The sequence below is a fragment of the Heterodontus francisci genome, unplaced genomic scaffold (genome assembly GCF_036365525.1).
Source record: "Heterodontus francisci isolate sHetFra1 unplaced genomic scaffold, sHetFra1.hap1 HAP1_SCAFFOLD_534, whole genome shotgun sequence".
Classification (NCBI taxonomy): domain Eukaryota; kingdom Metazoa; phylum Chordata; class Chondrichthyes; order Heterodontiformes; family Heterodontidae; genus Heterodontus; species Heterodontus francisci.
In genome coordinates this window covers 394648-410628 of record NW_027141511.1, presented here as the reverse complement: position 1 = coordinate 410628, position 15981 = coordinate 394648, and the positions used below count along the sequence as shown (strand labels likewise).

The 15981-nt window shown below is 43.0% G+C and overlaps 1 protein-coding gene across 1 annotated transcript; it reads left to right on the top strand.

Moving 5' to 3' along the window:
- Window positions 1-5348: 5348 nt before the first annotated feature.
- Window positions 5349-15690, top strand: LOC137363942 (nectin-1-like). The gene is made up of 5 exons (XM_068027447.1): window positions 5349-5386; window positions 10598-10939; window positions 13093-13206; window positions 14116-14156; window positions 15577-15690. Exons 1-5 carry the CDS (start codon window positions 5371-5373, stop codon window positions 15688-15690), a joined length of 627 nt encoding a protein of 208 aa, XP_067883548.1. The 5' UTR covers window positions 5349-5370.
- Window positions 15691-15981: the final 291 nt, after the last annotated feature.

Here is a 15981-nt window from a genome sequence, read left to right as displayed (position 1 = left end):
GTGTTGAATGCTCGGCTCACGCTGTCGTTGCTGGGGTCTGCAGACGTGTAGTGTGTTCTCTGCAGCCACCAGTGTGTGGGCGGTTGCCTCTGTTTTTCGGCGAGATGACCTTTGCTGTGCATGGCCCACCAGTCTCGATGAAGGCAGCAGTCTTATTGTAAATGTCACTGTCTCAGCTGAGGTGTGAAACCGCACAATGAGTAGAAATAAAACAGCAGGGCTGTTAAAATAAATTGCTCTTGATGGATTGTGGCACATCTTTCTCTGCTTTCTCTCTGAAATTTGCAACGGTGCTGTTCGCACTTGCGGAATAGAGCAGAATTAAATCAACTTTGCAGAGAACTATTTGCTCTGAACTGCCATTACACCTCTTCCATTGAAGAATCGAAGACCGGTTTTCTCATTTTTAACATGACTTTATTGGCGTGGATTTCTTCTGCATGCATTGCTCTTCTCTCTGGTAAGTTTGCATACAATTTTCTGTGTGATGTACTTATTTTAGAAGATACTTCTAACTTCTTACTTCAAGGTTGAAAATATAAGGGACGTCTCCTGCGTTCAACAGTCCTGAGGCTCCCAGTCATATCAAGCCGCTAGCATTATGGTAGAAGAATATATTCAATAAGTTGTAGTTCCCAGTATCTTTCTGCGCTGCCAAGACTCATTTGTGATTTAAAATGTCGCCAATAGCGAGGCAGAAATGTTGACAGGCAGAGAAAATGCCCAAGTATGTGATTGGCAGGTAGTTCACCATTTCAAACGGTTAGAAGTGATAAAAACATACATCATCCAGCATAGAAGGAAGTCATTCAACCTATCAGTTCTTTTATGAGTGTTCATCTCGTACCAGGGTCCTGCTCCTTCCTTTTAGAAGTTCCATTTTTCAAGTTTTTAACCAATTCCCTTTTGAAAGTTACTATTGAAACTGCTTCCACCACCCTTACAGGCAGCACATTCCAGACCATCACAACACACTGCGTCAAAAAAGGAAAACTCCTCAAATTCCTCTCTGGTTCTTTTACCAATTATCTTAAATCTGTATCCATTGGTTACTGACCCTGCTGCCACTGGAAACAGTTTCTCCTCATTTACTCTATCAACATCCTTCATAATTTGGACACCTCGAATAAATTTCCTCTTAACCTTCATTGTTTTCGAACCAGAATTCTCACAGGTTCTCCAGTCTCTAACGTAATAAAAATCCATTCGGCTCTTGTACTAACTAGTAAATCTGCACTACACCCGCTCCATGGACTTGACAGACATCTTAAAGTCTGGTCCCAAACATGAACACAATACTACAGCTGAGACCTAACCAGTGATTTATAAAGGTTCAGTATAACGTGTTTGTTTTTGTACTAGATGTCTGCATTTATAAGGCATGTATCTATCTATCTATCTATCTATCTATCTATCTATCTATCTATCTATCTATCTATCTATCTATCTTTCTATCTTTCCATCTATCCAAACATCCATCAGCCTATCTATCTATCTATCGATCTATCTATCTATAATGAAATCTTAGAATCATATCGCACAATAGTTGGCCGTTCAGCCCATTGTACCTGTACTTTCTCTTTGAATGGGCTTTCAATTCTCTTTCACCCTGGCCAAGTAATGTTTTCCTTTTCAAGTATAAAAATTTAGCTACTTTCCCCACCCTTCAGGAGCTCATTACAGATCTTAACAAATCACTATATAAAAGGAATTCTCCACATCTTCCCTGCTTGTTCTATTGCCGATGATCTTAAATCTGTTTCCTTTTATTATCGAGCATCCTGCCACTGCAAACAGCTTCTCCCGATCTACTCTGAAACAAACAGTCAGCATTTGAACACCGCTATTCAGTTTCCCCTTAACCTTCGCTGTTGTGACGAGAATGACCCCAGCTTCTCTCGTCTCTCCACATTAACTGAAATTGCTTATCTCTGGTATTACACTAGTAAATTTCCTCCTCACCCTCTCCAAGGTCTTGACATCCTTCCCAAAATTTGGTGCCAAGAAGTGAACAGAATACTAAACCGAGGCTGAACCAATGAATTATGAAATTGTAGCGCAGCTTGTTGGCTTTTGTACACTGAAGATTTCCACTCATAAAGCAATAGGATCCCGTATGCTTTTAAATCAACCTTCTCAACTTCTCCTTCCACCTTACAAGATCTCTGTTTGGTAGGTTCTGGGTCTCCCGGTTCCTGCCACCCCTTTTAAATTGTACCAGTTGAGTTTGTATCTGATCTGCACATCTGCTTTTGACAGTTCAACATCGTTCACCTCTCTGTACTAAATTGTATCTGCCATATTCCTGCCAATTTCACCCAAGTGCCAATTTCAACTTGAAGTCTTCTGCCATCCTCATCATTGTTTCCTACTTGCCTGAGTTTTGTGCCAGCTGCAAACTTTGAAAATATGCCTCTTTATTCAAGTCTAGTCATTCCCATGTATCCAAAGGCGCAATTAACCTAATGAAGCCCTGGGGGTCACTGCTGCACAGTTTCCACAACTCTGAAAGGCAACGGTTGACGACCACTATCTATTTTAGGCCTCTTAACCAAGATCGTCCCACAGTCCAAATACCCCATGGTATTTTAGGCACTTTATGGAAATGTCTCTGCTTCCTCACTTCCTGTTTGTGAATTTAAGGGGCATCTCCGATCTTGAACAATCCGAGTCAGTCCCTCGCAAAACACTATGAATATACCATAGAAAAATATTTACTTTAAATAGATGGCAGTTCTTAACATTATTCTATGTTATCAAGGCTTACTCGTGACTGATAGATATCACGAATGATGAGGCGGGAGTTGATTCACAGGTAAAGTGTTGAATCACCTCCAAACTGTGATTAACAGCCATTTAATACTTCAAAACCACCATAAATACTTTCAGCACGAATTAATCTTCTTTGCTTAAGGAGCGCGCCTCACAATATTGTTTTTTTCAGTCTGCCTGTGTGTCTGTCTGCCTGCGCAATAGCTCCCTATCTATCTATAGATCAATCTATCGATGCATATTGTTGTGATCCAGGTGGAGATTGACAAAATAATTTATCGAACGAATCCAACAGAAAAGCAAACGGACAAGATGAACCTCAATAACTTTTACTTTATCAAACAGTCCAAATTCAACATAAATTAAATACGAATTAACAGACAAATCGCAGTCTATTTATAGATCATTACAAATTACACCTTGGCTATTAAACAGAACAAAAGTAAGTCTTACGGATTTACTGGGCAGTCTGCTCGGCCGTTTTGGCACCAATTAGAGCGACAAAGTTCTTCAAAGCTCTGAACTTCCTCAGGTCGATCAGCAGCTTCTGTCTTTCGAAAAGCAGCCACAGATTCTCATCCGACAGCAGATCCCCTTCAACCCAAACTCCACCGGCATAAATACCCGAGCACAAGAAACAAGGGCAGAAGTAGAACATATGGCCCTTCCAGCTTGCTCAGCCATTCAGTACGATCATGACTGAACCTGAGCTTCAATTTTACATGCCTGCCCACTCCCCATATCCCTTGATTCACTGTGAGACCAAAAATCTATCTATCCCTGCCTTAAATGTATTCAATGATGGAGCAGCCACAACTCTCTGGAGCAGAGAATTCCAAAGATTTAGAAGCATTTGAGTGAAGTAATTTCGCCTCATCTCAGTCCTGAATGATTGGCCCGTATCCTGAGAGTGTGCCCCCACGTTCCAGATACCCCGACCTGTGGAAACAATCTCTCAGGTGCTACCCTACCAAGCCTTTTCAGAATCTTGTACGTCTCACTTAGATCGCCTCTCATTCTTCTAAACTCCAGAGAATATAGGCCCAATTTATTCAGCCTTTCATCATAGGACAACTCCATCATTCCAGGCACCAATATAATAAATCTTCACAGCACCGCCTCCAGTGCAAGTAAATCCTTTCTTAAATGTGGAGACAAAAACTGCCCGCAGTATTCCAAGTGCGGTCTCACCAAAGGCCTGTACACTTTTAGCAAGACTTCTTTATTCCTGCACTCCAATCCACTTGCAATAAAGGCCAACATACCCATTTGCCTTCCTAATAGCTTGCCGCACCTGCATGTGAACTTTCTGCGTTCCTTGTACGAGTACCCCCAAATCTCCCTGAACATCAACACTTATCAGTTTCACACCTTTTAAAAATATTCTGCTTTTCTAATTTTACGACCAAGGTGAACAACGTCACACTTCGCTGCATGACACCCCATTTGCCATCTTGCTGCCTACTGACTTAGCCTGTCTATATCTCTTTTCAGCCACTATATGTCCTCCCTGCAGGTTACCTTTGCACTGAGCTTTGTATCATCAGCAAACTTAGATACATTACTTTGTCTCTTCATCCAAATCATTAATATAGAGTGTAAATAGCTGAGGGCCCAGCACTGATCCTTGCGGTACCCCACTATTCACTGGTTACCAACTTGAAAATGCCTCATTGTGCCCACTACCTGCGTCCTGTCTGTTAACCAATTCTCTATCCACACTAATATATTACCCCCAACACTATGAGCCGTTATCTCACCTATTCATCTTTTATGTGGCACATTATCGAATGCCTTTTGTAAATACAGGTATAATACATCTACTGGTTCTCTTTTATCTACCTTACTAGTTACATCCTCAAAAACTCTAATAAATTTGCCAAACAGCATTTCCCTTTAGCAAAACCATGCTGACTTGTTCTAATCATGCAATGCTTTTCCATGTGCCATGTTAATACTTCTTTAACTATAGTTTCCATCATCTTCCCAGCAGCTGATGTCAGGCTCACTGTCCTGTCCCTGTTTTTTCTCTACCTCCTGTCTTGAAATGTGGTGGAACATTCGCCAACTTCCAATCTGTCTCAACAATTTCTGAATTTAAGGAATTCTGGTCAATCATAGCCAGTGCATCTGCTATCTCTGCTTCTATCCCTTTTAATATCCAAGGGTGTAGGCCATCTGGCCCTGGGGACTTGTCAGATTTGACTCCCTCAAGTTTCTTCAATACTTTTTCTCGGCTAATATCAATATCCTTTAGTTGATCACTCTTTTTATCCCCGAGGTTACTGCCTATTTCGGGGATGGAACTAGTGCTTTCGACTGTGAATACAGAAACAAAATATTTGTTCAATGCCTCTGAAATTTACTCATTCATGATGATGATTTCTCCTGTCTCTGCCTCTAAGAGACCAACGTCTACTTTAGCTCTTCTCATCCTCTTTTATTTATTTATTTTTGTTAGTTTGTGGGATGTGCGAGTCGCTGTCAAGGCCAGCATTTGCTGCCCATTCCTAATTGCCCTTGACAACTGATCGGCTTGCGAGGCAGTTTCAGAGGGCATTTTAAGAATCAATCACATTGCTGAGGATCTGGAGTCACATGTTGGCCAGACCAGGTAAGCATGGCAGATTTCCTTCCCAGAAGGACATTCGTGAACTATTTGAGCTTTTTACAATAATCGACATTGGTTTCATGTTCACCATTAGACTAGCTTTTAATTTTATACTTATTAATTGAATTCAAATTTCACCATCTGCCATGGTGGGATATGAACCCATGTCCTCAGAGCTTTCGCCTGGGCTCTGGATTATGTACTTATAAAAGCTCTTACAACCTGCTGTTATATTGTTGGCTAATTTACTCTCATGCTATTTTTTTCCTTTTTTAATTTATTTAATCGACTTTTTGGTGGCCTTTTGCTGGTTTCCAAAACACTCCCAATCTTCAGACTTGCTACTATATCTTGCAACATTGTAAGCCTCTTCTTTTAGTGTAATACAACCTTTAACTTCGTACGTGAACCATGGATGGTCCTTTCTTGACGAGTTTTTGTTTGTGAACGGAATGTTCTCTTGGCCAGTCTGGACATAGCAGTGGAAGCCTTACCCATGCGCTTGTTGACTTCTGCTTCTAGAGACAAGTTACTGGTGATATTTGAGCCTAGGTAGGTGAACTCTTGAACCACTTCCAGAGCGTGGTCGCCAATATTGATGGATGGAGCATTTCTGACGTCCTGCCCCATGATTTTCGTTTTCTTGTGTACTTGTGTTAAACCCTTTGAATTGTTTCTTTAAATGTTTCCCATTGTTCATTTACCGCCATACCTCCAGCCTATTTACCAAATTAACCTTAGCCAGTCCGCCCCTCATACCATCGTAATTGGCTTTGTTTAAGTTTAAGATTCTTGTTTGTGATTCTTCTTTGGGCCTCCTTATCTCGAGAGACAATGGATACGCGCCAGGAGGTGGTCAGTGGTTTGTGAAGCAGCGCCTGGAGTGGCTATAAAGGCCAATTCTGGAGTGACAGGCTCTTCCAGAGGTGCTGCAGAGAAATTTGTTTGTCGGGGCTGTTGCACAGTTGGCTCTCCCCTTGCGCCTCTGTCTTTTTTCCTGCCAAATACTAAGTCTCTTCGACTCACCACAATTTAGCCCTGTCTTTATGGCTGCACGCCAGCTCTCGCGAATGCTGGCAACTGACTCCCACGACTTGTGATCAATGTCACACGATTTCATGTCGCGTTTGCAGACGTCTTTATAGCGGAGACATGGACGGCCGGTGGGTCTGATACCAGTGGCGAGCTCGCTGTACAATGTGTCTTTGGGGATCCTGCCATCTTCCATGCGGCTCACATGGCCAAGCCATCTCAAGCGCCGCTGACTCAGTAGTGGGTACAAGCTGGGGATGTTGGCTGCCTCGAGGAATTCTGTGTTGGAGATACGGTCCTGCCACCTGATGCCAAGTATTCTCCGGAGGCAGCGAAGATGGAATGAATTGAGACGTTGCTCTTGGCTGGCATACGTTGTCCAGGCCTCGCTGCCATAGAGCAAGGTACTGAGGACACAGACAGGCCTGATACACTCGGACTTTTGTGTTCCGTGTCAGTGCGCCATTTTCCCACACTCTCTTGGCCAGTCTGGACATAGCAGTGGAAGCCTTACCCATGCGCTTGTTGATTTCTGCATCTAGAGACAGGTTACTGGTGATAGTTGAGCCTAGGTAGGTGAACTCTTGAACCACTTCCAGAGCGTGGTCGCCAATATTGATGGATGGAGCATTTCTGACGTCCTGCCCCATGATGTTCGTTTTCTTGAGGCTGATGGTTAGGCCAAATTCATTGCAGGCAGCCGCAAACCTGTCGATGAGACTCTGCAGGCACTCTTCAGTGTGAGATGTTAAAGCAGCATCGTCAGCAAAGAGGACTTCTCTGATGAGGACTTTCCGTACTTTGGACTTCGCTCTTAGACGGGCAAGGTTGAACAACCTGCCCCCTGATCTTGTGTGGAGGAAAATTCCTTCTTCAGAGGATTTGAACGCATGTGAAAGCAGCAGGGAGAAGAAAATCCCAAAAAGTGTGGGTGCGAGAACACAGCCCTGTTTCACATCACTCAGGATAGCAAAGGGCTCTGATGAGGAGCCACCATGTTGAATTGTGCCTTTCATATTGTCATGGAATGATGTGATGATACTTAGTAGCTTTGGTGGACATCCAATCTTTTCTAGTAGTCTGAAGAGACCACGTCTGCTGACGAGGTCAAAGTCTTTGGTGAAATCAAAGAAAGCAATGTAGAGGGGCATCTGTTGTTCACGGCATTTCTCCTGTATCTGACGAAGGGAGAACAGCATGTCAATGGTCGATCTCTCTGCACGAAAGCCACACTATGCCTCAGGGTAGACGCGCTCGGCCAGCTTCTGGAGCCTGTTCAGAGCGACTCGAGCAAAGACTTTCCCCACTATGCTGAGCAGGGAGATTCCACGGTAGTTGTTGCAGTCACCGCGGTCACCTTTGTTTTTATAGAGGGTGATGATATTGGCATCGCGCATGTCCTGGGGTACTGCTCCCTCGTCCCAACACAGGCATAGCAGTTCATGTTGTGCTGAGAGTATAGCAGGCTAGGCACTCTTGATTATTTCAGGGGTAATGCTGTCCTTCCCAGGGGCTTTTCTGCTGGCTAGAGAATCAATGGCATCACTGAGTTCCGATTTGGTTGGCTGTATGTCCAGCTCATACATGACTGGTAGAGGCTGGGCTGCATTGAGGGCAGTCTCAGTGACAGCATTCTCCCTGGAGTACAGTTCTAGGCAGTGCTCAACCCAGCGGTCCATTTGTTTGCGTTGGTCAGTGATTGAAATATGTCATTTTCAAGCTTAACATAAAAGTCAATGGTAATATCATCACTATTTCCAAGTGAATCTTTTACTGTGACATTGCTTATTAACCCTGCTTAATTATGCAGCGGGAGATCTAAAATCACTTTACCCTCGTCGGTTCTACAACGTATTGCTCCAAGAAACTGGCACGACAACATTCTACAAACTCATCTTCCTGACCACTTTTGCCAATTTCATTGTTCCAGTCTATATGCAGATCAAAGTCCCCCACAATTAATACATTTCCTTTTTTACATGCTCCACTAATTTCCCGTTTGATGTTTTGTTCAATAATATAACGACTGCTGGGGGGCCTGTAAATTACTCTCACCAGTTGTTTCCAGACTCCTGCTATTCCTAATTTCACCCAAACTGATTCCACTTCATGACCTTCTGATGCCAGGTTCCTTCTTATTAATGTTGTTATATCATTTTGTTGGTCTCTCCGAAATATTGTGTACCCTGTAATATTAATTTTCCAACCTTGATCTCCTTGTAACCATGTCTCGGTAATAGCAATTAGATCTAGATCATTTACCACCATTTGTGCTACTGGGCCATCTATACTGTTACAGATGCTTCGTGCATTCAGTTAAAGGAGTTTTACTTTCATTTTTTATCTCTATTGCCTGCAATGACCTTATTTACCGATGTACAATTTTTGTTCAACTCTCTGTCCCTTCTTGTCCTATCTTTTTGGGAGTTACCCGCATCACTATTCTGTTCCGATGCCCTGACTTCTCTCTTTGGATTTCAAAATTTTCCTGTATCCAAACCGTCCCCCCTCCCCTTGTTAGTGTAAAGTCCTTTCCACAGCCCTACTTATGCGATTGGCCAGGACACTGGTTCCAGCCTGATTCAAGTGAAGCCGATCCCAACAGAATAACTCCCTCTTCCTTGACTACTGATGCCATTGCCCCAAGAATAGAACCCCCTTTTTTCCCACACCACTCTAAGCCAGGCATTTAGTTCTCTAATCTGATTGGCCCAGTGCCTGTTTGCATGTGGCTCAGATAACAACCCAGAGATGATTACCTATTATGTTCTGCGTTTTAGTTTGGACCCTAACTCCTCAAATTCTCTAATCAGAACACCATTTCTGCTTCTACCTATGCCATTGGTTCCCACATGGACCACCACAACTGGATCTTCCCGCTCCCACTCCAGGTTGCTCTCCAGCCACGAGGAGATGTCCTTAATCCTGGCACCTTGCAGGCAATACAGTCGTCAGAGCTCCCGGTCGCTGCTGCAGAGAACAGTATCTATCGCCCTGTCTATACTGTCTCCTATCACTGCCACATTTCTCTTCACTACCCCCCCCCTTTGGAATGGCAACTTCCACCATAGTGCCATGGCCAGTCCGCTTATCCGTTTTGCAGTCCTTCTCTTCACAGGTATCAAAGACCTCGTATCTGAGGACAAGGTCGGGGCTGAGGTTCCTGCATCACTACAAGCTGATTCCCCCTACCTGCTTCACTCACAGTCGCATTCTCCTGTCCCTGATTAATGGCCATCTCTAATGATCTCTCTACTATAAGGGGTGTGACTGCTTCATGGAACAAAATGTCCAGGTAACTCTTCCTCTCCCAGATGCTCCGCAATGTCTGCAACTCAGTCTCCAGCTCAGCAATTCTGAGCTGGCGTCGTGCAATCTGCAGACACAAACTGAAAACATGGTTATCAGGAATCGCAGTGCATTCCACACATGCTGCAGCTGCAGAACACTACCCATCTTGCCATCTCTGTGCAACCTTAGATTTAATTAGCCAATATGTTAATAATTCAAGGCTGAAGTAAAGGAAAGTTGCACTCACGTACCTTGGAGGCAAAGGAAGAAAACTCAGCAGCTGCTGGAGGCTGAAAATGATCGAGAAAGGAGCCCCACTTCCACCCACTGTCGCGAATTCCCACATGCAGCAACTTTCCAAATTCAGTCTGGATATGTCTCCCTCAGGAAAATACCTAATTTCACTCTGTTCCCTCACTGTAATCTATCTGCCATGCTTATGTGACCCTACTCCCCTTACCCAACAAAAGTCTATCCATCTCCATTGGTTACAACACTTGGCAAATTGTCCCGTGTGTTTGAAGACATGAGTAGAAAGCCATCAAGGACCCTGGGCCGAAGTCTGAGTTATTTCGTGGACCACTTCATATATGCTCCACCTGGGACTGAGTTCTGTTGATGTCAATGGAGAGAAATATCAGGTGGAGAGTATAATGGGGGACCAATACAATACCGTACACTTTAGCACCAGTGACCAGCTTTTACTCCAGGTAGAGCCTAGTGCACTGTAGGCAGGTTATCGGGAAAGTGCAGCTGTATTTCCATGCTAGTTAAAAAATATCTCTTCAGGACTTTATGTGTTATTAAAACTATGAACCTTTGATTTGGATTAGAAATATTTCAGCTTCCTTTATGTGTCCTAATCGTCTCAAACTATTGTTTTTCTTGTAGTTCCTTACAGTAAAAGTGCCACAGTTCGTGAGTCCTTCACTGTTGTTGTTGGGAATGAGGTGCTGCTTCCGTGTCAGATACTAACAAACAACACAAAGTTGACGCAGCTTTCCTGGAAAAAAGCGTCGGAGGAGAAGCCCTTTGTGGTATACAACCCTTGGTTGGGGATAAAATTCTCAAATGAATGGTACTCCAGACGCATAGTTTTCAGAAACCATTCTCTGAAGGACGGATCAATCATAATGAAGGCTTTGGATATACAGGATGAGGGAAATTATTCATGCCAGCTCATATTATACCCTCATGGAATACAAACTAAAATAATAAGTTTAACGGTTCTGGGTATGTATTACCTATGGTGCAGTGGTCATGTGAAGATTTATCTGTGGGAATGGAATATCCATGCGGAGAGGGAGTTGGGGTGAATCTTAGATTGTGTAGCTGGGTATGTTCCCCTGCAACTGCCATCAACAATAAGTGTTGCATATTCTCATTTATTTATCCTGCTCACATTCTAGCTCCTAATGCTTTTTAACACACAACGCATAGTTATTAATCAGATAATTAGTTATTGTTTGCTTTGTGGTTACGAGTTAACATTTAAAACATTCAGGCACATATACGTCGATACACAGTGGGTTGATAGATATATAGATATATAGATTGATAGATGGATAGATAGGTAGATAGATAGTAAGGTGCATCAAAGTCGCCCTCCACTATCATGATCGTGATATTATGCAATGTTTTTAGAGTTGTTGACTAATCGTAACAATCTATCTCTATCAATTAGTCTGCAATAGGCACAGAAATGAGATGAGGAAACCCCTGAGTGCTGTAGAGGTGTGGGGAACTATTGGTTCAAAAGCCACTGTTGATCCCAATCATGGTACACCTATCCCATGGAACAATCACTGTTATCAGCCGGTACAAAATGGCTCCGAGTAGCTCCGATAATGGTCAAAAGGTGGCATGCGTTATATCCCATTCAGCATTAAACATCACAGAGAATCTCACAGTAGAATTACCAATCCTCTGTATGTGCAGCATTCAAAGACAAATAATGATGTGATCCAATTCTAAGCGCAATATAATGGAGCAGCAAGGCAGTCAAACAAGACACGTATTGAAAATGGCTCATTGAGTGAGTTGAAATTTTCTAGATGTCTTTGATGACAGTATTTCTGGGCGATTTAATGTGACTGGTTTTGATTGTCATTCCTGTATTTGCGAACTCCAACTGAATACATATAATAAGTCCTAAATCACTATATTCTTTGGTGCTTCAGTTTTAAGGAAGCTTACATTCTTTTAATAATGTGAACATTAAATGACTTGTGTACGGTAATTCTGAATCATTTTAACTTTGAATGATAACCCTGCTTGGGACGTGAAAGTTGCTATATAAATGCAACCTGTTGTTGCCTTGCAAAATTGACGCCATCGCATGAGCATGAACGGCTATAAACTGAGAGAGGGGAATATGCAACGAGGCCTGGTGTCACTGAAGGTAAGCATAAAGGTGCAATAGTGGTAAAAAAGGCAAATGGTATGTTGGCCTTCATAGCGAGAGGATTCGAGTACAGGAGCAGGGATGTCTTGCTGCAATTATACAGGGCCTTGGTGAGGCCATACCTGGAATATTGTGTGCAGTTTTGGTCTGCTTATCTGAGGAAGGATGTTCTTTCTATAGAGGGAGTGCAGCAAAGGTTTACCAGAATGATTCCTGGGATGGCGGGACTGACGTATGAGGACAGATTGAGTGTGGTTAGGATTATATATGCCGGAGTTCGGAAGAGTGAGGGGGGCATCTCATAGAAACATATACAATTCTAACAGGACTTGACAGGGTAAATGCAGGAAGAATACTCCCGATGGCGGGGGAGTCCAGAACTAGGGGTCATAGTCTAAGGGTATGGCATAAACATTTCAGTACTGTGATGCGGAGAAATTACTTCACACAAAGAGTGTTGAGCCTGTGGAATTTGCTACCACAGAAAGCAGTTGAGGCCAAAAAATGTTATGTTTTCCAGAAGGAGTTTGATATAGCTCTTGGGATGAAAGGGATCAAAGGGTATGGGGCAAAAGCAGGAACCGGTTACTGAGTTGGATGATCAGCCATGATCATAATGAATGGTGGAGTAGGCTCGAAGGGCCGAATGGCTACTCGTGCTTCTATTTTCTATGTTTCTACGTTTCGATGATCAAAGTTACAATTATCAGGACTAGTGTGAAAATAATGAATTAGGAATTGAATCTTGAATTAATTATATCTCTGTTGTACATCCACATGAATTCCTTCCTGATTGAGGTTCCCTTGTTGAATGCAAATTACATCTGCCACCAAGAATGACAATTAACCTTGGGAGAGACGCGGTGACACAACAATTTATGCTCACACTAGATTTAACGAACTTACTACATAACATATCCCTGTGCTTAGATTCCTGTTTTGAATTACAATGTACGTATTTTTTTCAAATGTATTTCCCCAGATGATCCTGAAGATGTAAACAAGATCCATATCATCATAATAGTTGCTGTTATTATATGTGTTGTTGTAATTGTGTTGACCCTGACGTTAACGTGGAGGAAGAGACGAATTCAAGGTATTGAAATGAAACAGTCCAGAAACTAACTCTATATATTGCATAGGAAGACAAGTAACTCGAATACAATTTTTAACCGGCGTTAGTGCATTGGCCTCCTGTCACAGGCGGACTTTGATAGACCTTGGCTCCAGGCTGGGTCAGCTGTGGCTCAGTTAGTAGCACGATCACCTCTGAATCACCGGATTTCAGGTTCATGTCCTACTCTAGGGGCTTGAGCACAGAAATCGAGGCTCGACACTCCAGTACTGAGGGAGCACTGCACTGCCAGAGTTGGTGTCTTTGTGATGAAACAATAAACAGAGGCACCCTCTGCCTGCTTGAGTGGGTGTAAAAGATCCCAAGGTACTATTTTGAAAAGCAGCGACGTGCTCCCTGGTGTACTGGTCATTATTTATCCCTTAAACAGCATCACAAAAAAGCAGCTTGTCTGGTCATTAACACATTAGTGTTGGGGGAGCTTGCTGTGCACACACTGGCTGCCGCCTTTCCGGCTTTATAACAGTGACATTTCTAAAAAAGTACAGTAAAGCGCTTTGAGAATTTTGGTGGTCGTGAAAGGCACCACATAAGTGCAAGTGTTCCCCTTGTTTCAATGGAATTGATTATCAGGCAGTGTGCATAGTTAATGGTCAATCTGATACCCCTAGTTTGCAGCTCGCCTGGGATAAATGTCTACCCTGTATATCTGCAGGATTGTGAAATCTTGGTGACTTTGACAGGGAATGAATGGTATCCATTCACAGAAACATTAGTTATTAAGTAAACCACATTTATCAAAGAAGGAATGGGGATAAAAGAGAGATTCGACACAAAGCACAATCGTATGAAATGTGAATATTTTGACTGTATCCGTTCGAAAATTTTAGATTAATCATAACAACGTATTCTCTTCATCCAAATTCACAGAAATTGATGTTCACCAAGATGCCAACAACTCCCAAACTCAGGTAAGTTAAATGCAAAGTTTATGTTGCCAGTTCAATTCTCGTCTATTGTCCCATTTGATTGGAACTTTTTGGTGTAGATTGTTATCATAATTCCTGGATATTTAGCATTGACTGGAAAGAGGGCAGAAATGAAAACCAGACGTGGATTACATGGGATTTTCTTTTGCCTAAATTCAATGGAGGGAATAGCAGAAGGTTCTTTTACAGGGTTGTCATGGGCCCAAACAGTTTTTTCTCTGTGCTCTTATACAGACGATGCTTCACACTCAAGTGCAAACGTCCAAAATATACCCGGGTTCAACATAAAATTTCATACATATGCACCTTGTAGGGTTAGAACGCGAATCTTTAATTATAAACGATGAGAAATGAGTTATGTCGCTCAAACTTTGTGCTGAGGGAAAATGCGATTGATTGATTCTAATAGGACAATTAATATGATTTCCCATTTCTCTTGTGCCCCCTTGGGTTCCTGCATTTAGATCTCGGGCTGAATTTTGCCGGCACTCCGACATCGGGGCTCGTGACGGGGAATGGGTAGGGGTGCAGAAAATACTTCCGTGAGAGGCCCGCCATGGGCCTCGACGCCGGGAAAGCCCCACCCCGTTTTGCCGGGGAGTGACAGGACAAATAATTATTTACTTATTTATTTATAGATACAGCACTGAAACAGGCCCTTTGGCCCAACGAGTCTGTACCAACATGAAAGGATTGTTTTTTGGGAGTGGGCAAATGGGATTGGAACTGTGTATAAAATGTTATTTTGATTTCTTCGTGAACCCGCCGCTTTAAAATTGTAAACGCAAGTGAAGGGCTTGAAGACATTTAAAAATGGCGCTGGCGCTTGAGTAGTGGGGCCAGACGCCATTGCCGTGGTTAGTACGCCCGTCCTCTGTTCGTCATTGAGGATGGGTTGTCCACCCGCTGCATCTTAATCAGCCGCTGGGGAAATATCGCGGCAGCGGCAGAGTGCACGTCTCGCGCGTGCGCAGTGTATTTTTTGATGCAAGCTGCCTTTGCAGGGCGATCAGTTATTAAAATTCAATCCCGAGTCTAAAATCGAAGGTCGAGATTTTCCCAACGGAAGGCTTGTTGGGAAACTGAGTCCATTTATGTCAATGGATGGAAAGTCGCTGACAGCAGTTTTCCGATAAGCCACACGAAGTTCAGAAAGTCCAGTTCATAACAAGATAATGGCATGGACAGCACATCAGTCCAATGAACAGAATATCGAGCGCTCCTGGGTGACTGTGCCTGTTTTGAGCTGGCGCCAAGATGAATTGCTGGCCGGTTATTTGTCTCTTTCAAGCACTTGACCGATGCCATGTGGGTTTCTGACAATTTGTGCTGTTATTTCAAGTGACCTGTGCCCTTACTGGTCTGAAATATAAGTTTGAAAACTTACTTTCTCTCCCCACAGAAGGAACAAACGATTGATTATGCTTCGCTCCATTTTAATGTACCGGTGAACCATATTTCTGGCCAAAGAGAAGACAGAACAGTATACGCAGATGTCAAGTACAGCCAGATTTAACTAGATTTAATTTCGCTCCATTTCCTCAAATGGAATCGACTTGAAAATGCTGTGCAACGCATGTGCAGTAATGTCAAACCACCATGTGTTTTCATGTTAATACTTGAGCATGCGATAAATCCAGTATCAACTCGGCTTGTTCATTCCGGCTCCTGTGCCTCAGGCTACTGGATCACATGGGAAAAATGCAGTAAAGTAGGGTGAGACTGAGCGCACCTCCTGATAGACTTCGCAAACCATGGACCAGAAATCAACCCAAATTCACTTCGTGTTTGTCCTCTCTCCGTCCAT